At 36.0% G+C, this 22088-nt stretch overlaps 1 protein-coding gene across 1 annotated transcript; it reads left to right on the top strand.

Moving 5' to 3' along the window:
* The first annotated feature begins 1589 nt into the window (after nt 1–1589).
* Nucleotides 1590–13419, top strand: LOC123555033 (monocarboxylate transporter 13-like). The gene is made up of 6 exons (XM_053547516.1): nt 1590–1649; nt 5525–5668; nt 6913–7059; nt 7307–8470; nt 11483–11620; nt 13131–13419. The coding sequence occupies exons 2-6, from the start codon at nt 5641–5643 to the stop codon at nt 13262–13264; spliced, it is 1611 nt and encodes a 536-aa protein (XP_053403491.1). The 5' UTR covers nt 1590–1649; nt 5525–5640; the 3' UTR covers nt 13265–13419.
* Nucleotides 13420–22088: the final 8669 nt, after the last annotated feature.

The raw sequence follows: 22088 nt of genomic DNA, 5'->3' as shown, positions 1-22088 counted from the left end.
TCTTTTGCATTTACGAGATGTACGCGACATAAGTAAGGACAAAAAGACGTTTCACTGCAATTAATTTTAATTAAAAAGAAAACTGCTGATAAAAGTGTAAGTATACCCATAGTATGGTCATTGGTAACCTGTTTAAGACGCGCCACAGAATAACTGTATTCTTTTGTATTTCCATGATGGTAATTATACATGATTTGCACGAAAAATAGGAGATATACAAGTATTTAGTTTCAAACTGACATTGACATATATTAGGCCAAGACAATGTGTTTAATGTCTTAACATTTTATTGAATTAAAGACGCGCCACAGAATAACTGTATTCTTTTGTATTTCCATGATGGTAATTATACATGATTTGCATGAAAAAATATGAGATATACAAGTATTTAGTTTCAAACTGACATTCACATATATTAGGCCAAGACAATGTGTTTAATGTCTTAACATTTTATTGAATTAAAGAGGCGCCACAAAATAACTGTATTCTTTTGTTTTTCCATGATGGTAATTATACATGATTTGCATGAAAAATATGAGATATACAAGAATTTAGTTTCAAACTGACATTGACATAATATATTAGGTTAAGACAGTGTGTTAAATCATTTTATTGAATTAATGTAGCAATATATACAGAAATTAGTGTATTTAGTTGAATTTCAATCACATTTTGTTTCTGCAGTGGAAGATGGTTATCTATCTATGTTCTTAAAACTATGCTGAAAAGAGATTGACTGAATAAGTTTGCAGATGTAGTTGTGAGAACACATTTATTCAAAGGGCCTAAACTGTATATTACCTTATTATAAGAATGATTTTCATGAAGATTTTGTGGGTGAAAAAAGTAGGTCACTAGGTCGTGGTGGGTCATTAAATCCCTGCTCTTTTTCTATTCTATTGTGTGTATGCAACCCATGCTTACAATAGGTAACAGTTAACGGCCACGCGCCACACTTAAGCACGCAAACCCACAGGTATTTTATAAAGTATTTTATATAAATAATACTCTGTATTTTGACAGGCGTCACTGTTCATAGTCAGGTATGCTTTTTCAGTGACAATTTAAGGTTAAAAGGTAGGACTGGAGCGGGTCTTTAAAAGGAAACCACATAATTTAAGTTTTAGGACATAACGTTTGAACTTTGTGAAATTTGTAAAAGTTTGTTTGGATAGCCTATATTTATGTTTTTGGCATACATGATTTATCATTACAGCTACTAGCCTAATGTGCAGCGTACTGTAGTCACTCCGGTATAGAAGAAATTCCGCGCGGCTTTTAAATGGCTAACTGGAGGATTCTGGAATATTTATTTTAGTTTTTTTTTCTTTTTTTTCCAGGAACATAATATTGTAATAGTGTATACTGAAAGTAAAGTTACAGAACTAAAGGATCGTGTATTCACAGTAACATGGCAATTGACAAAACAATGGAAGTATCACTAAGCCACGTTGATGCCGAACTTGGGGGCGGATCCGTGACTGGTGGCAACACTGACGATCACCGTAGACCAGTGTCTCCTACAGTACTCGGAGACAAAGCAGAGACAGAACCACCAGATGACCAGGAAGCCGCCAAGAAAGATCCAGAAAGCAATAAAAATGAAGGTTTACCGATAGATCGAGGTTGGGCGTGGGTGGTGCTCGCTGGTAGGTGGCATAGGTTGGTTGCTTTTTGTCTATTAACTTATAGCAGTCGTATAAAATAGCTGAAGTAATACAACCCTGAGAGGGAAGTCTGTTTTATGGAAGTTTGTTTTAACCCTTACCCTGCTAAATTTCTAAAATGAACTATTCCATATTTTAATTTGGACAGTATCATTTACTATTAAAAGGGGTGATTACCAAAAATATTCCGACTGAATGGCGAACAGTGCAGGTCTTGATCAGACTGCACAGATGTGCATACACTGGTTGCAAAGGCAGAATCAGTCGTGTCCAGCACGATGAGGGTTAAAAATCGCGTGAAGACTGGCCAACAGCCCTGAAACTAAAAACTTTTTTTCCACCCTCGTATAATCTTAAACTGCCCAAGGAATAACCATATATTTAACAGTATCGGGATTACTGAAATTAGTGTGTTTGTTGTTTATACGTTTGCTCCGGTTTACAGACAGGGCCATGCCAATTTATTGAGAAAAAATGTTTTGCTCCTGTTTACAGACAGGGACATGTCGATTTATTGAGAAATCCAGAGGTTACTGAAATATTGTATCCCTCTTGAAGGGACGTGTTTACTCTTTCGAAGTTGTTTAATAACTTCATAGATCAAGGTTATAATAACTGTACATAATTATATGAATAATAAATTTTGAATGTACATGTCTGCCTTTAATTCATTAAACAATTAAAGAGAAACACTACTTATACTACATACAGGATAAATTTAGTTTCCCCATCTCCCCGATATCAAATTACATTTCATTTATGCGCATTAACATATTCAATATCACCGGAATTAGCCAATTAAATCGGCGATAAAATTAATTGATTGATTAACATATATATATATAAAGGACACAAGTAATGTGTATTGTACTATGAATAAATACTGAATGAGGCCATTGAAAAATTGTAATTAGTGTTTCGTCTTCCCGCAATTCTCTGTAAGGACTAAAATTTATAAATAGGACAGTTCAAACCGAAAATGTGAATAACAAGATTTTTCAACATATGATGTTCTTCAAAAGAAATATTGTACGAGGGCAATCCGTGGCTATGCATTTCCAACGTTTCGTTTTTTAGCCCACCATCATCAGACGGTGGGCTATTCAAATCACTTTGCGTCCGTGGTCCGTCGTCCTTCCGTCCGTCAACAATTTCTCGTTATCGCATCTCCTCAGAAACTACCAGGGAGATTTTGACCAAACTTTGTCAGGATGATGTATTGGTACCCTGGTTGTGTCCCCCTGAAAATCAGACTGGTTCAACAATTTTTCATTGAGTTATGGCCCTTTGTTTATTTCTATAATTTACATAGATTTATATAGGGAAAAACTTTAAAAATCTTCTTGTCCAAAACCACAGAGCCTAGGGCTTCGTTATTTGGTATGAAGCATCATCTAGTGGTCCTCTACCAAGATGATTCAAATTATTTCCCTGGGGTCTAATATGGCCCCGCCCCGGGGGTCACATGGTTTATATAGACTTATATAGGGAAAAACTTTGAAAAACCTCTTGTTTAAAACCATAGGGCCTAGGGCTTTGATATTTTGTAGGTGACATCATCTAGTGGTCTTCTATTAAAATTGTTCAAATTATCCCCCTAGGGTCAAATATGGCCCCGCCCCGGGGTCACATGGTTTACATAGACTTATATAGGGAAACACGTTGAAAATCTTCTTGTCCAAACCACAAAGCCCAGGGCTTTGGCATTTGTAATGTAACATCATGTAGTGGTTCTCTACCAAGTTTGTTCAAATTATCCCCCTAGGGTCAAATATGGCCCCGCCTTGGGGATCACATGGTTCATATAGACTTATATAGGGAAAAGCTTTTAAAATCTTCTTGTCAATAACCTACAACATTCAAATTTAGACCAAATGTATGGTTTTGATTGGCAAGATGAACCTTGACATGAGTTGACCTTGATTTTGACCTAGTGACCTACTTTCACATTTCTGTAGCTACAGCCTTCAAATTTGGACCACATGCATAGTTTTGTGCACTGTAAAAAAACTTTGACCTTGACATTGACCTAGTGACCTACTTTCACATTTTTGAAGGTACAGGCTTCAAATTTGGACCACATGCATAGTTTCGTGTTCCGAAATGAAATTTGACCTTGATATTGACCTAGTGACCTACTTTCACATTTCTCAAGCTACAGCCTTCAAATTTGTACCACATGCATAGTTTTGTGTACCGGAACAAACTTTGACCTTTACATTGACCTAGTGACCTACTTTCAAATTTCTGTAGCGACAGGCTTCAAATTTAGACCACATGCATAGGATTGTGTACCGAAACAAACTTTGACCTTGACATTGACCTAGTGACCTACTTCCACATTTTTGAAGGTACAGGCTTCAAATTTGGACCACATGCATAGTTCTGTGTTCCGAAATAAAATTTGACCTTGATTTTGACCTAGTGACCTACTTTCACATTTCTCGAGCCACAGCCTTCAAATTTAGACCACATGCATAGGATTGTGTACCGAAACAAACTTTGACCTTGACATTGACCTAGTGCCACTTGCATAGTTTTGTGTACCGAAATGAACTTTGACCTTAAGATTGACCTAGTGACCTACTTTCACATTTCTGTAGCTACAGGCTTTAAATTTAGACCACATGCATAGGATTGTGTACCGAAACAAACTTTGACCTTGACATTGACCTAGTGACCTACTTTCACATTTTTTTGAAGGTACAGGCTTTAAATTTGGACCACATGCATAGATTTATGTTCTGAAGTGTAATTTGACCTTGATTTTGACCTAGTGACCTACTTTCACATTTCTCAAGCTACAGCCTTCAAATTTGGACCACTTGCATAGTTTTGTGTACCGAAATAAACTTTGACCTTAAGATTGACCTAGTGACCTACTTTCAAATTTCTCAAACTACAGCCTTCAAACTTGATGCACATGCATAGTTTTTTGTACAAAGAACTTTGTCCTTGAAATTGATCTAGTGACCTACTTTCACATTTCTCAAGCTACAGCTTTCGCATTTGGACCACATGCACAGTATTGTGTACGGAAATGAAATTTGACCTTGAGCTAGTCAATAAGTCTTGAAATTTGGAACTCTCAAAAATGGCACATTGGTGGGCGCCAAGATCACTCTGTGATCTCTTGTTTAGTAGAATAGATATAATGACAAAGTTTCTTCTATTTTACATGAAGAGTAGTATACGAAAACTGATTTGTCAAATGTTTGACTTCTTAAGAGTGAAATAAAGCTAGCTGTAAAGTCACCCTTGGCGTAGATGTCCACATTGGGATGTTGCCAAGTACTACCATTGAGGTTGAGGTTGAGCTACACATGTTTCAACCAAGAAAGCTACCAGTATCAGCTTGTGTCTTACTCGTTGAATAAAATTGATAAAATGCTTGACAGAGCTTCACATTTTTAGCCCACCTGAACTTTATACAGGGTGAGCTAATAGTATAGGTGGATGGTCCGATCGTCCATCGTCCGTCGTCCTGCTAGAGCTTAAAATAGAAATACCATAAATAAAGTACTTCTTCTAATTAACCGCTTGATGGGTCTTCATCAAACTTAATCTGTAACATCATAATAAGGTCTTATGTCAAATTTGTTAAAATGGGGACACTTGGGCCTTTTAAGGGGCCACTAGAGTTAAAATATATATTTTTTTAAAAATAAATTTTGTTTTAATGAACAGCTTAAAGGATTTTCGCCAAACCTACTTAGAAGCAAAGTGAGATGGTTAAGGTTTTCTTCAGATGAGCGACTTAGGCCCATTTCTGCCTCTTGTATTATTTTATTAATATCGTTCAATAAACTTAGTATGAAAAACACTATGTATGTGCTATTTCTGTTTCTTATTCACAGGAGCTGCTTTTTATCTCATCTTATTTGGCGGAATAAGGAAGAACTATGGAATCTTTTTCGTGGCCATCCAGGATAGGTTTGGATCCACGGCCTCTCTGACATCTTTCTTGACTACCATGCAAAACCTTCTTATGAGTTTCGCATGTAAGTATTTTTACTTTTCTTTGGAGTCAATTAGTAATAGCCTCTGTTTCGTCTAAATAGAAGATCGCATGTATTGACATGCTGGCGTTTGACTGAGGCCCGATAGGGGTAGCCAGATTCGGAGCCATATAACCAAATTTTATTTTACAGTTGTGAATCTTATGAAAATTTCGTTCACATCATTTCTTAAAGTTTTCTATACATGTGTTTGCAAAGAATGACATCTCTTGTCTAAGTAGGTATTTGTTAGGTACTATCTGTTAGTAAACATTCCACGCATTGTCACTAATAAACGCTTTAATTTGTTTTCACAACAGTGACAAATATGATATGTTTGTATTATTTACATTTTGTTACACGCCATCATTTGTTTTTGTCAGCTACTTTAGAAATGATTTTTTTTTCGAAATTAATTGGAAATGAACGATACAATATGACCGGCATATCTATGAATTTTGCAGTGGTCAATTGTTAACTGATTACAAAACCAGGGATTGTTAGTTCAGTCCTCCGCTCCTCCGTCTAAATTGTACTAACACTGGGATATGAGTCCCATGTATGGGTGCTTTAAACCTGATATGCTAAAAACAAGAAAGCTGTCTCCTATATCTTGCACTATTCTCCCCCTAAAATTCTATAACGGTTATTCGGTTAAAGGATATGCTTCTGTGATGTATTGAAAATAGTCCCTAATAAAATAGATCCAAATTTTTCTATCTTTAGCGCATCTGCGCGTAGATCGGATGCCAAGAAGATATTATTTCACCCTTGGAGTGTACTTTACATGAAATAAGACACATTTCATGCTAATATTCTCATGTGCTCGAATTGTTTGTTGAATGCGAAAGTATTCTATCTGCGGACGTGGCATTTCGCGAACCCTTTTGGTTTTCTTGAAGCTAATGTATGGATGTCTTGTGGAAAAAGGTCTATGACCGGGTGAAAATTTAGAAACTATCAAAATGTACCTGAAATGACTGAATTTAATATGAAACAGAGAGCGATTTCTTCTATTGGTATATAACCATACTAAAAGTTTTCGTGCGGTGTCGCTCGTATGGGATTCCGACTGCAAGTATATATAAGCCTTACAGAGTCTAAAACAAACGAATAGCAGTCCATTAAAGATGTCTTCAGTCAACAGGGGCGTATGGTGCAAAGCTGAATGGGGCTGTATAGGTTCTATCGGACAGATATGACACATTTTCAAATATATATATGAATAATGTATCTGTGTTTTTCAGCCTTGGTCAACATGACTGTTGGAATGCAGTTCATGTCAAACCGGATGTCCATAATGCTAGGAGCTATTATTCTCACAATATCTCACATTATATCAGCAAACGCCACAGATATAAGCATGTTGTTTGCGTCAATAGGATTTTTAGAAGGTAAATTCATTTGTTTCCTTAACAAATTCTAAATTTATGGTGATAAATTTTTTCTCTCTATTGATTAGAACCTGTCAGAACTTCCAAGAAGATTTGTTTTGGTCAAATCATACGATTTATTCATTATAAGAGGTGTTTCAAATTTATATAAAGCTTGGACTCGTGTTTAGCTGGTTTTGTTCCACCTTGTAAGTACGTTTTTATAGAGTAATCGAAAATGTCATGTTTTTCTTCGTTTTCTTTACAGGTATTGGAACAGCCTTAGTTCACCCACCAGTCACAGCCACAATTGGAGAATATTTCCACAAAAGACGTGGACTGGCTAACGGTTTAGCTTTTAGTGGAGCTAGTTTTGGAGGTCTGATATTTGCTCCAATCTTTTCTGCTTTGTTTGATGACTACGGTTATTCTGGAACTTTTATGATAGTAGCCGGTATGACATTTAACATTCTTGTGACTGGTGCTCTATTAAGACCGATTAAGTCGTTTGAAAGACAGAAATCGGCAGTAAATCAAAAAGATAAAAACACAAAACATATCAATGAAGTTGGTAATACCAAAGAGTTGGAGGAACTTCTTTCAGTGAAAGATAATACGTACGTTATAGGCAGTTCAAACAGTGTTGAAAATGGAGTGCAATCTGAAAGGAATAAAACAGATATGATTCTGACGCAGTTGGTGTTAGAGAAGGAAAACGGACACCTAGGTGTTCTGCCAAACAAAGCAATATTGCAGCTAAGGACAGGCGACGCCTCGTCAAAAATAAAAATTGTTCGTAGCGATTCATATCAACAACGTTCGGATACGAACACAATGTCAGGCTCGCCGTTGTTACCGCGAAGTAGAGCTTGGTCTCTTGGTAACAGACAAGGAACAAGAACTGCTTCGCAAAACTCACACAAGGGGTTGTCCCCGCTGAATAGTCTTGTTGAGTCGTTGTCGCGGTCGCGAGTGGCGCTGTACTCCAGTGCCGATGGTGTCTGTGGATCTGTTATTGACATTCAGGAAATTCCATTGGAACGGTCTGAAGGAAACAAAAATAAAGACACGAAAACATCATTTCTCAGTAAACTCAAGGCTTCATTTGACGTAAATCTGTTCAAAAGTGTTCTATTTCCGGTGTTTTTACTCATGGCGGCCATGTTGGCGCCAACATCTGGTCTACTTCCGCTGTTTTTAGCGCCATTATCGAAAGATCTTGGTCTTAGTGCAGAACAAACTGGATTACTAATGGCAATTATAGGTGGTGTAGGAATGTCCTCTAGAATCTTGTGTGCTTTATTTGCTGACAGAAAATTCGTGAAATTGACTACACTATTGGCTGTGGTATCAACACTTGCTGGAGTAACAGCGCATTGCGCCAGAATTTTCAAAACTTTCCCTTCTTTGGTTGTTATGGCTGTATTATTAGGTAAGAAAACACTTCACAAAAGCCTTTGTTTTGAAAAAACATTGAAAGGAAACTGTACAAATTATGTGTCTGTATGCGGGGGGAGATCTATACTGATTTTATCTTGTCCGTCAGTCTGTCAGTCTGTCCGTCTGTCACAAAAGTTTGTCAGAACTACCCTGCTGAAATAACTTTTGGGATTTCCCAAACTTTCTAGGGATGCTGAGTACTATGATGGTTTTGCATATCGTTAGCATTTTTTGGGGGCTTGAGGTAAATTTCATTGTTATTCAAAAGTTCGTGTTTGTTAATCTGTCTTAAGATTAATATTCCTTTCTTTTCAAGGTTAGTGAGTTAATCGCGCCATTAAAGGGGGATGATATAACTTCAGCTTTAGCTAAGTCATATCTAAAATAAGTGAATTGTGAATAAAATTATTAGTATAGGTATAAGAATACTAAAACAAGAAACTATAAGATGAAGGAAACGAGTAATGATTAAGTATATGTAATCTAGTATAAAGACTTTATTAAATTTTTCAAAGTTCAGTTCTTGGAGTTAAGTAAGGTGATTTTTTTTTCAGAAAATTTGTTCTTTTGGCAAATCTCCCCTTTCCTGGCGAGACGTTGCTTGTATTGGTTACACGAATGCCACATCTGTATCCCATTTAAAGTAATTAATTATATGTATTTGTTATCCAGAGGAATTTACACAATTTGTAATTAAACATTGTGCATGTGACTTGATAAACGCCCTGGGCCGAAACGTTGTTGCAGAGAATATAATGAATTAGTTCAACAACGGTTTTCAACTACTGAATGTCATTTCAGATGAGTAGTTTTGATGTCTTTCTATCCCACAAACATATTTCAATATTTTGCGTCATCAAAGGGAAGTAATATAATTACAAAATATTGAAATTACTATTGGTTAACCATTTCTAGATAAGTAAGTTGTGAAATAAATGGTCAGTATAAATATTAGAAAACAATAAATCAATAAGATGAAGGAAGCTTTTTTAACTAGGTTTTAAAAAATGGTTATCAGTTTGGCGAATGTCTTTAAGGCCGGCGGCATCTGACTTGTTTCCACTAAACAACTTGAGCTAGGGGCGACCAGTTGTAATGAATGTTGTATACAGGTAGCTTGCTAGTGACCCAGTTTGGGATTGCATATTGGACCACTTGGGTCAAGATCAAGGTCACCATTACTAAAAATGCATTGCATATTTGACCACCAGGATCGTGGCCAAGTACACTAACAGAGAAAAAACACGGTTTCTGCTCAATAACTTAAGTCGAGAATGACATATGGCAATAAATCTTAGCATGTTGCTAGCTTTCATTGCGAATGAGCCTTAGATTTGGGTCACTACGGTCAAGGTCACCACTGCTAAAAATAGAAAAACGGTTTCCTCTTGATTACTCTGGTTAGGAGGGGCATATTACAATGAAACATATCCTATTGTGTAGGACTCTGTAGGTAGGTAGACGACGTTTGAGATTGCATGTGGGGTCACTAGGGTCAAGGTCAATGTCACCATTACTTAAAACTAGAAAACTCGGCCTCAGTATGTTCCATTGTTCCTCTAAAAACGGTGTTTAGATGAAGCGAAATATTTATAACAGAACTTGACACTTTTTAAACAGAACACGATGGCGTGATACAAAGCTTGAAAAAACTGGTGTTTGTAAAATTTTCTATGTTTCTTGTTTTATGAGTAATCTAATATAATCCTTTATCAACAGTTTCTTATACAGTTTTTGTCAATAGTCTCATTACCCTGGGACGATCTGTGTATGAAAAGAATTGGAACCACTGCCTTACCCTTGCATGATCGTAAGAGGCGACAAATAGGGTCTTAACACTTGGTTTTGCTGTAACTCTGTGATTCCAGCAGGTATGCAAATTTTGATTCCATACCTCATGTTTTTATTTCGATGTAAATGAGATGTGAAACCAAAATCTGTAGTCCTGTTTGGCGCCATATAACCTATACTGTGTTGATGCGCCGTAAAACCCAAATAAATAAATAAACTTGCTATTTTGAAAGGAAAAAAAACTTATATCACAAAATGCACTTGTGATATAGTATGATATTGCATATCAATCCTTTCTGTTTAAATGAAGAGGTATGGGGTTACACGAGCTTTTATTAAAACAAGATCTAGTTACTTCTTACTGTTTAAGTTACTTTCGGACAAAATAATTAGTTGTGTAAAAAGATATACATTTTACTAGACGACCCCTATTCAACTACAGTGTAAAAAATTATGAACTCTGTATATAGGACGTCTGGTAAAATACCAGAACAGGATTTCGGTCAGTTCATATTTATTTGTAAAATTCAAGCTACTAATAAACTTTGATAATGTGGCAGTTGAGTCCAATCAGTCCAGGGGTGTTCAATGATAATCCGTCATAGATCTATTGCAAAGCAATTATTGGATTTACCTGTATTGGACAATAAACAGTGTCGATTGTATTCAGGTCAACTGCCACATTATCCAAGTTTATTAGTATATTCTTGTACAGAATATAATAGTTCGGTTTCAAGGTCAGCGATGTTTTTGTACTTTTAAGACTGGAAGGGACTGTTACTAAGGTAATGTTACTCAGTACGATAGTGGTTCTTTCATTAATAAGGCAAGGTAAATCATGCTGATTTCCCTAATCGACAGACGAGTATATTAATCGAACTCTTAAACGTCAAAATCAAACTCGATAGCCTAGTGGTAGAGCATCCGCTTTAAGTGCGGGAGGTCGTGGGTTCGATCCCCGGCCGCGTCATACCAAAGACGTGAAAAATGGTACCAGTAGCTCCCTTGCTTGGCGCTCAGCATTAAAAGGGAAACTGGCCTCTTCTCTCATACCCTCGTGGCGATGGATTCCATCAGAAATGAGGTGTCGAGAGTGATTAATATAAGTTACAGAACTTCCTTCACAATCGACCTAAAATAAATTATGTATAAACTAAAATCAAACTATACATATAGGTATATAGTAAAATGTTTTCCTTTATACTTTTTTCAGGATTATGTTGTGAGATCTACCAATCGATGTACCCCGTTATTCTCGTGGAGTACCTGACGTTACCAAAATTGAAGAGCTGTATTGGATTTACGCTACTGTGTCACGGACTAGCCGTTGCGGCTACGTTTCCTGTTGTTGGTAATAATTCATTCATTCATTCATTCATTCATATATATTACGGAGAAAGCCGAAATCGCATACGAAGAATATGTAATTGCACGAAAATTTCGAGTGTAATTACGAGTCTGCTACCTTAAGTTTAATATGTGTTATATGCAGCACGTTTCATATATGTAAAATCACTCTCAGTCATCCAAAGAACAATAGGGTTATTATAATAGTAGCTCGATCTGGGATGTTGTATTCGGCTCGAGTGGATTTTGCCAGATCTGATCACACGATTATTATATACCTCCAACTTTTTTATCAGACGAGATCTTCATTGTATTGTTTGTCGATGTTAAAATAGAAAGAGTGAAGTTTTTGTGTGCTGTTGGGTCATGCATATCAAATGAAAATAGTCCGGTAACATAAAATACAAAAGGTACAATACGGACTTTTTTCCTGCCTGATCATATTTACAACAGAATTTATATAGGTATAGATTATAATAAATATATTTAAACTAAATAACCATGCAAGATATTGACTTTGAACTTGGCATGTAGGTAGGTAGCGATGAGATAATGTGCAAAGAACATAAACTGAGTCTGTAGGTCAAAGGTCAAGGTCACAAATTGAGCCCAAATGTCAGTTCCGTCCGTCATAGTTTGTGTATTAATAATTCTTTTTTTGTCAATTTTGCCTTCTTCAAACTTGGCATGTATGTAGGTAGTGATGAGACGATGTGCAGAGAACATGAACCGGGTCTGTAGGTTTAAGGTCAAGGTCACAAACTGAGTTCAAAGGTCAAGTGTGTCCGTCATATTTAGTGTCTGGAGCATAACTTATTAACCAGTCAAAGTATTGACTTCAGACATGGGGTGTAGGTAGGTGGTGCTGCGACGATGTGCAGAGCGCATGAACCAAGGTGGTAGGTCAAAGGTCAGGGTAACAGTAAAGTCAGATCTGTCCATCTCATATTTATATCATGTTCAACGCATAACTTAAAGATATTAAAGGTATTGACTTCAAACTTGGAATATAGACAGGTGTTGATGAGATGATGTGCATACTGCAACAATCTATATTACACCCCAGCCCATTAAACCCCCTGATCCCCCAGAAAATCGTTAAGTTTCTTTCCCTTTAGAATACTGTCATCCTGTCACCACCACCGCAAACACACACACCCTGCCTTCCCACTCACACCTCCACCATTTTTTGACAAGGTGGTAATAGTTCTTTATACACATTTTCTTTCTTTTTATACACATAACAGTAACGTTAATTGTTTTGGCCTCAAAAGTAACTTTATCCTCACATACTTTAATTTGTTACTTTGGGGATCTTTAACACGCAAGCAGTGCATATTTGTGCTATACATTTTGCAGAGATTCCGGATAATTTGTTTTTGGACAAATTCATTTTATAACTGCCAGGGGCCCTTCCACGTGGCCAATGGTGAGCAGCTTACCATGAAATAAATTTGTGAAGGAACTAAATTTTGTGTTATATAATTCAAAATGTATTATTTTGTATCTTGCAGGTGCATTAAGAGATTCAACCGGAAATTACTACGCCTCTTATCACTTTTTGGGAACCATGTCGTTTGTTGGGGCTCTCTTGGCATTGTCTTTGCCACATGTTCATAAACGACAGCATACGGAAGTTGAAGTGTAACGATTTTTGTGTTCTATTAAGAGAAATTGTTAAGACAATTCTGTATATAGACAACTGGAAACGGGAGTGAAAATTTGATGAATTTATGAATCTGTTGTAAATATATAAGTTCATGACAAATTTTACTTTGCTATGTTTATTAAATATTTTGTGAGGGACGCTTTGTTTTCATTCTTGGTCATAATAAATTAACATTTAGCCTGCTAGTGACAAATGAGAAATGTTTCAATGAATACCCCTTTGAACAAGAAATGGTACTGTCCAAATTGAATGATGGACCAATCCATTTTAGAAATTTAGCAGGTTAATAATTAATGACTCTGTTATTATCTTACACGCCGGCAGCTTATTTTTGTGCCACTTCTTTATATCAGTAAGCGTAGAAAACTGTTTATAACGTGCTGTTTGCGTCAATACACCAACTTATTTTTAACAAGTTTCGAGGTTCTAAAACAGGAAGTTTGTAGTAAGACCAAAGTTGGGATTGCATCTGATTTCAGTGGAATCAAGGTCAAGGTCACTATTTCCAAAACTAGAAAAGTAACAGTCTCCGCCATATTACTTCAGTTTTCCACTACAACTCATTAACAAGCTCAGTCAAATATCTCCCCGTATATTCAATCAGAGCTGTTATATTTCATTCTTTTGAGATCGTTTGCTGTGTTATGGGTACTGTTTAGCTTTTTCGGCTTGAACATCTAGGCTTTGATGATTTCAATTCGCTCGCTTTCATAGTTTTAGGTATAGGATATATGACGAAAACGATCCAAAAATACTGGACTGTCCGAAGCGCTCCAGTATTTTACATATTGGATCGTTTGAGGCTTATATATTTAATACATTGTTTTTATGACATAACCAATACAGAAGTACGTATAAACCATTGACGTAAAATATTCATAAATTAATTTGGTTTTATTTACTTTACCGCATTTAACAACAGTTGCTGTATTATTATGAAATACTTTGTACAGTTCGTTTACGTAAACATCATGTTTGTAAACATTAAAGATTGCGTTTTGTAACCTTACTTCAGGGTTCCATATTTTAATTTGTCTTGTATAAGAAAAACGTGAGCTCAAGCTAAAACAAAACATAATCAAAAAGTAGAAAGGTCATTTTGCAAGTAGAGAAAATTTGGTTTGAAAACGTGTAAACACGTATGACCTAGTAATCGAACTGTAGTTCCTCATGACCATTTTACGCACGTTTTTTTCATAATGCACGATTTGCGCTTTTGTTGTGTTTCTCGCCTTCGTACTAGACATTTACGGATTAAGTCTACGTGGACTGTGAACACCTAGGACGATCGATTTTTTACGGGGACCGTCTCAACATGATAATTTTAATTTGTGTTTGGTAGGAAAACATTTCTATAATGATGGTAAGGTCTGGCTTAATATGTCACTGCACAGGATAATATTTGGATTTGTCTGTCCGTCCGTCTGTTCGCCAGAGAAATGTTTTGTTATACATATCGCAAGAAGTATTTGATCTAGCGTCATAACACTTTCCTGAAATGTTCTTCAATATTATAAGTTGCGCGTAGATCTGCGACAAAGTTGAAAAGATGTGCTAGTCTGATCGTAATGTATCCGTATTCCATCGTCGTCGTCGTCCAACATGAAAAAATCTAAACTGGGTCAGTTGGGATCAAAATGTAGGTCAGCAGGTAAAACATTGTGAAAACTGTAGAAAACGTAATATCTTGCGTCTCCATTCCTTTGTTGTTATTATACGCCCGAAGGGACGTATTTTGGGATACCACAGGTGTTCATCTGGCTGTCTGTCTGTCTGTCTGTCTGTCTGTTTGTCTGTCTGTCCGTCTGTCCGTTAACAATTTCGTGTCGACTCCGCTCCTTGAAGGATTTTAAACAAACTTGAAACAAATGTTATCCACATCAAGAGGACGTGCAGAGTGCCTGTATCAGGTGGTTTGCTTTAAGGTCAAGGTCACACTTAGGGGTCAAGGTCATATGAATTTGTTTCGTGTCCGCTCTGTAACTCTTGATCTGTATGAGGGATTTTAAAGAAACATTGCACAAATGTCCACCACATCGAGTCGACGTGCAGAGCGCATGTTTTAGAAGGCTAGATACAAGGTCAAGGTCATATTAAGGGGTCAAAAGTCATATAACTTTGTTTCGAGTGCGATGTGTAACTGTTGAACTGCTTGAAGGATTTTAAAGAAACTTGGCACAAATGTTCACCACATTGAGGCGACGTGCAGAGCGCATGGCTCGCTTCGATATCAAGGTCACACTTAGGGGTCAATGGTCACATGACTTTGTTTTGTGTTTATGTTGCTTTGCATTGCGGTGCTCTTGGTTTTATTTGGCATACCCATTTTTTGTTCACTTACAATATTTTTTTATTGAATTACTTCCCTTTTATGTTACTATAAATAGGTTATTTTGTAACATTTTTATTATTGGCCGTAGGGAAAAAACCGATACCACTTTTCTGTGGTACAACATGGATGGTACCTGCAAAGTTAAGGTGTATTTTGACATATCTGTACCTGGTAATGATTTTAGTGGACTTAGAGCTTTTCGGGGAATTTCTTCCCTTTGTTGTCCTTTTCGTTTGGGCTTCAACAGTAAAGTTCTTTAAATTTTACTCCCATCCCCTGATATAATCCTTCGGGCGTATATTGCCCCGCTTGGCGGAGCACTTGTTATTTCTGTATTATCCGCGTTAAAGACTTTGTATTCGTATAACTTTATTGTTTTAATTTGTCAGTAGTAGATGGACGAAGAGATGGACAGCTTTTTTACTAGATAAATGAACCGAAGATAGGAAAATAACCAAAATAAAAAATCTTCCGATTTATACTGTATTATGGCATAAAAATGATTTAAATGAAATTCATTTCTTGTTGACAGTTTTCAGTTTATACACTCAATCCGTTATGTTTTCTTCTACACACAAGGGATGCACAGACATGTACGTAGAAACTAGGCCTTCAGACTGTTGAAAAGGTATTTCTATGATATGACCTATCGACTGACTTTTATATCCCAGATAACTGTATTTTAATTTTTTATACATTATAAAAGAGAAATGTTCCGTCTTTGGATTAAATTTCATAAAGAAAATGTGGCATCTAGAGTAAGTATAAAGTTTTCAAAAAAGGTAGATAATTAAAAAATGGGACGACCTAGATTATGATTCCTTGTCCCTACACTCCTTCTCACTGACTTCTATCAGTTTGTAAAGTATGAAATCTATCTTGCATAGTATTCGAGTTATGCCCCAAAGAAGGTTTAAAAATGGAGATTATTAAAAATGGGACCAACTACAGTTATGGTTCCTTGTCACTGCACTTCCTTTCAATGAGGTCTAACATTGTATAAAGTTACGACTTGGTATCTTCAATACTTATTTAGTTTATCATCCGGTCAAGAAGTGTCAAAAGGGAGATAATTCAAAGGTGTGACCACATAGAGTTATAATTTCTTGCCAAATCAGAGTTATGGGGATTGATTTTCCTTATGTAGACTTCGATAGTAAATAACTATTTTAAGTTTAAAGTCAATAGCTTTGATAGTAACAGAGATATTTGACTTTATCACAAACTTTAATCAAAAATTCTAAGTTAAAAGGGGCATAATTCTATCAAAATTCAATCAGAGTTATGGGGATTATTTCTCCTGGTGTAGACTTCGATAGTAAATAAATATTATAAGTTTCAAGTCAATAGCTTTGATAGTAACAGAGATATTTGACTTTATCAAAAACTATAACCTAAAAATGCTAAATTAAAAAGGGGCATAATTCTGTAAAAATTCAATCAGAGTTACGGGGATTGTTCTTCCTTGTGTAGACTTTGATAGTAAATAAGTATTTTAAGTTTCAAGTCAATAGCTTTGACAGTAACAGATATTTCACTTTATCAAAAATTTTAACCCAACGGAGACACCGACGCCGACGCCGACGCCGGAGAGAGTGCAATAGCTCTACTTTTTCTTCGAAAAGTCGAGCTAAAAACAGGCACCTCCAAATTTATATCACCTACCGCATAGTGATGATATAATAACTCAAACCCTATTACCGTTATAAACACTTTTTCATATCGCGCATAATATAATTAAGCTATGTTGAGACGGTCCCCTTGAAAAATCTATCGCCTTAGGTGTCCACAGTCCACGTAGACTTAATCCGTAAATGTCTATTATTGGACTTTCCATGACTTTCGTTAACCCGGGATTCTCGTGTTGCTATTAGTTGTGTTTACTCATGTACGGAATAAGCAGTTCTATTTCATCGAGTAGTATACTCACGAGTGGTTGAGCGAGGAAAGAAATTTTGTGACATTTCGGAAACAAATTTTGGATTTATTTTAAATCATGGCAAGGGTAAAGTGTTTTGTTTTTTCATTAATGATACGGATAATATTAGTTCAGTGACAGTTTTTATTACTTGGCTGTACATGAATATGCCCGAAATTCTTCAAATTTAGTGCAAGAAGACTTACAGAACAGAACCTTTCACTATGTTGTCGGATACAGCTACTGGAAAGCGGGTAAGTCCAAACCAATCTAATTGAAAATATTTTCGTTTTTGTTAATACACGGTGCACAGCGAGGTGGAAGATAGAAACTAAGGAAACTTGCTTTAGGCCTAATATGAATTTGATTTGTATACTCGAAACTATTATTTTTGAAGTTATTATCACAATGGGTGACAGTGTCTGAGGCATCCTAAGGGGAAATATATTAAAGTAGTCCCAACTGGAGTACTGTAAAATATGTTTGATATTTTCCACTTTAAAGCATGATTTTCTTTCAATACGGGTATCGGCCAAGGTTTTCCACGGGAAATTTAGGGTATAACAACAACTTGTGTGGATAAAATTGTTTAGGAGGACCTAGAGAAATCGTTCAAATTATTAAACATTGATCATTTTGAATGGTGTAGTTAGAAATTTGCATGATATTCTATAGAAAACCCACCTATATGTTTAACCATTTCTTTGAAGGTAACTCAAATAAACATTAAATCTGAACATACCGGTATATAAATCTTATTGTTAATGCTATACTCGTAACAAAACTACAACTTGCAGGCGTTTATATGACCATTTAAAAAAGTGTATGAATGTCACGAAAGCATAAGCTAAGTACGGATAAATTCGGAAATGGACACAAGAAAAATGGACTATATATGAGGTTGCAATTATCCAATGATTACTATTATTTTTGTGACTGAAATACTGTAAAAAGGTAGTTCAACGAAACACAAACACTACCGAATTATTATGGTTGGTTTGTTTTCAATTAACAATAGTAACGTAGTTAATCTTTTAGTTATATAGCCGACTTGGGAGTTTATGACTAGTACAACTGTACCGGGTAATGTGTTTTACCAATCTCTAATCATATCCAATGCTTTTTGACTAAATATTAATTTCTTTCGTAAGATAAACAAGGCTTTTTAAACTATACTGACATACTATTTTCTAATGTTACCAAATGTAGTATAGCGCGTCACTCTCTGATCTTTCCATGTTTTGTTTCTGTTTGTCGAAACAGTATGATTCTCTCCTTCTTACTACTTTTTCTTAGTCTCGTAAGTTATACATTTTATGTCCTCTATTCCCATATCGTTTACCTTCTTGTTAGTCTCATAAGAACTACATATTATGTCCCAAATATTTTTATGGATTATCTCTCGTTCGGGTCCTCTGGTCATAAAAGTGTTCCTGATGTCATCAACATACCTATGACGGCATTTTTGAAATTCCTCCTATCGACTCACACTATCACATGATTAAGAAAAAGTCAATAAAAATAGCCCTCATCAACACATACGTATATTATGGGTTCCTACCTGTTTTCACACAATTGTTCATACTTGTGAGTATTTACTGTGGTCATACAGCTACAGTATCCCTGTATAATTCTATATTACTATGTGCTAGCATGTATAATAGTATCAGTCACCCTGGTAAAACTGTTGTGTTGAACTCGTACAAAGTCCATACAAACACATTATTCACCAAGCGCCTTCTATATTCGTTTTGTGTGGTAACCTTTTTAGCATGGCTAGGTTTCTTTTATTTTCTGCTGGGGATATTCATAAGAATCCAGGACCAGCGTCTACCACTTCGTCAGACTCAGCTCTCAGCAATACCTAATCACACGTAAATTCTATATCAAAACATCTTTCTTTTATTCATCTTAATGTTCAGAGTATACAAAACAAACTTGATATTCTCTGTGCCGAACTGTCTGATTTCGATATATTGGCCTTCTCTGAAACCTGGTTGAATGACTTGCATCCGAAAGCATAATGCTGCCCTCATTTCACAAGCTTGAACGTAAAGATCGTATTGAAGACTCTGACGGAGGCGTTATAATAGGCTTAGGCCTGACCTTGAAATGAATCGCCTTGAATGCATATGGGTTGAAATAATTATATCCAATAATAACAGACATATTCTTTTTGGAGTTTTTTTATCGACCTCCCAGCTCAGACGCTATATACAACAATCTTTTAGAGGACTCCATTGGCCTAGCTATCGACTCAAACATTTCTGATATAAAAACTGGTGATCTAAACTTTAATGCACTTTGCCCATTCACAACGGAAAATAACCTCTACATGACAACAGTTCAATCTCGAATAATTAATTGATGAGCCCACTCACATTACAGAATATTCTGCATTCCTAATAGATCTTGTCTTTGTATCAAACAGAAATAACGGTCTTCTTTCTGGCGTTGGAGAACACTTTCTTGAACAAGATCAACGTTATCGCATCCCTATTTTCGGCCTTCTGAAATAAATAAAATAAAAAAAAAAAAAAAAAAAAAAAAAAAAGAAGCAAAAATGCTTTCACAGATTAGTATGGGAATACGAACGAAGAGACTATGACAGCGTGCGAAGAAATATACACAATATTAATTGGAATTGCTGTATTGACAATGATATAAATATATGCAAAAATGTAACCACTCAAATCGAAATATTTGCCAAATATAATTTTCCAAATAAAAAAAGTCGGATGTCCCTTAGTTGAGCAACGAAATAAGGAAATATATACGACGACGAAAACGGGCTTACAGAAAAGCAAAAAGAACAAACTCTCCAAATCACTGGCAACAATTTAGGGAACTCCGAAATAAGTTATGTAAATCCGTACAGCCAAATCTGAATATTTCTTAAAACTTTTTGACAAACTTAAAAACGGCTCTCTTCCCTCCAAAGATTGGTGGGTAACGCTTAAATCTTTCATCTCTAATACAACCAACAACTCTATCCCCACACTAAATAAATCGAAATCAGCAAGGCATTTGACAAAGTCTGACACAAAGGTCTATCTAAACTTAAATACTCTGGAATAACCGAATCTCTTTTCAACTGGTTTCAAAATTAGCTTTCAAACAGACGCCAACATGTTGTTCTTCTAGGAGCTAAATCTTCATGGGCTCTCCTATGGGCTGGTGTTCCTCATGTATCAATCCTTGGCCCCGCACTCTTTCTTGTCTTTATAAATGACATCGTCGAAGAAATCAGATCTTGTATTAATCTGTTTGCGGACGACACAAGTCTCTATGTAATTGTTGAGCAGCCCTACAAAGCGGCAGATCATCTACAGTCTGGCATTCAAACAATTTCTTCATGGGCTGAAAAGTGGCTAGTGACTTTCAATCCCTCCAAATCCGAATCTCTGCTAGTCTCAAGAAAAAAACAACTGTCAACCTCACCCTCACCTCCAAATGTTCAATCAGTATATACCTGAGGTACTCCAACATAAACATCTTGGCATCTTCCTGTCAAAGGACTGCTGTTGGCAGTCTCATATCGGTTTCATTATAGAAAAAGCATTGAAGAGGGTTAATATCATGCGCAGACTAAAATTTTCTTTGGACCGTAGATCTCTTGAAACAATATATACCTCCTTTATAAGACCTATCCTTGAATACGCTAACGTCGTATGGAGTAATTGTACAAAGTACGAATTTGATCAAATAGGCAAAATATAAAATGAATGTGCACGCATCGCCTCCGGTACTACCAGACTTGTTTTCTTGGAACATTTATATCGCGAAGTAGCTTAGAAAACCCTCTCAGACTGACGATACAAACAAAGGCTAATTATGTTCTTTAAATGAAGTCTAATCTTGCACCAGCTTATCTATCTTCTCTTGACCCTGAGCAAGGTAATTCACGTTACAGTTTAAGAAATTCTGAAGATATTCATATCGCTCCTGCTAGAACAACTTTATATTAAAATTCCTTTCTACCCACCGCTGTTCGAGAGTGGAACCTACTGACACCTGCAATACGCAACTCCAAAACGTTATCATCGTTTAAAAACAACCTAAATAAAAACAAGCAAATTCGATGAATTGGTATCCCCCGCCGAAAGGGTTTGTGGTGAGGAATGGCAAAAAGATATATCCGGCAAAAAGTTAAGGATGTTAATAAGAAGCAAATAATTTCATTAGTCAAAATCAATTTAACAGAAAACAAATGTTTAATTAAAGAGTACATAATAAATGTATGATACTTTGATCCTGACTAAAGAATTTATTTTGAATGGGATATGCTTACTGTAATAAGCTTAGCTTTTAAAATTAAATGCAGTTAATTGAAATGTGAGCTTGAAGTTTAACTGGAATGAAAATATTGTCTTTGAGTGGTTTGGCACCAGGTGTTGCTGTTTACTTGTACATTGAACTTAAAAGATCAGATGTCCTTAAGAGAACACAGGTAAGATATCTTGAACATGGCTGAGGGCAAAGGTTTGTGCAGTCACAACTTAACATGTTGAAGGTTTGAACATTTAAAAAAAAAAAAAAAAAGGAATGGAAAT

This window comes from Mercenaria mercenaria, chromosome 7 (genome assembly GCF_021730395.1).
Source record: "Mercenaria mercenaria strain notata chromosome 7, MADL_Memer_1, whole genome shotgun sequence".
Classification (NCBI taxonomy): domain Eukaryota; kingdom Metazoa; phylum Mollusca; class Bivalvia; order Venerida; family Veneridae; genus Mercenaria; species Mercenaria mercenaria.
This window is presented reverse-complemented; position numbering and strand designations above follow the sequence as displayed.

Bases quoted from the DNA above. Each gene is read 5' to 3' on its own strand.
- LOC123555033 (XM_053547516.1), top strand. From the start codon at position 5,641: ATGCAAAACCTTCTTATGAGTTTCGCAT. The intron at 5,669-6,912 runs GTAAGTATTTTT...TGTGTTTTTCAG, and splicing joins CCTTCTTATGAGTTTCGCAT to CCTTGGTCAACATGACTGTT. The intron at 11,621-13,130 runs GTAATAATTCAT...TGTATCTTGCAG, and splicing joins GGCTACGTTTCCTGTTGTTG to GTGCATTAAGAGATTCAACC.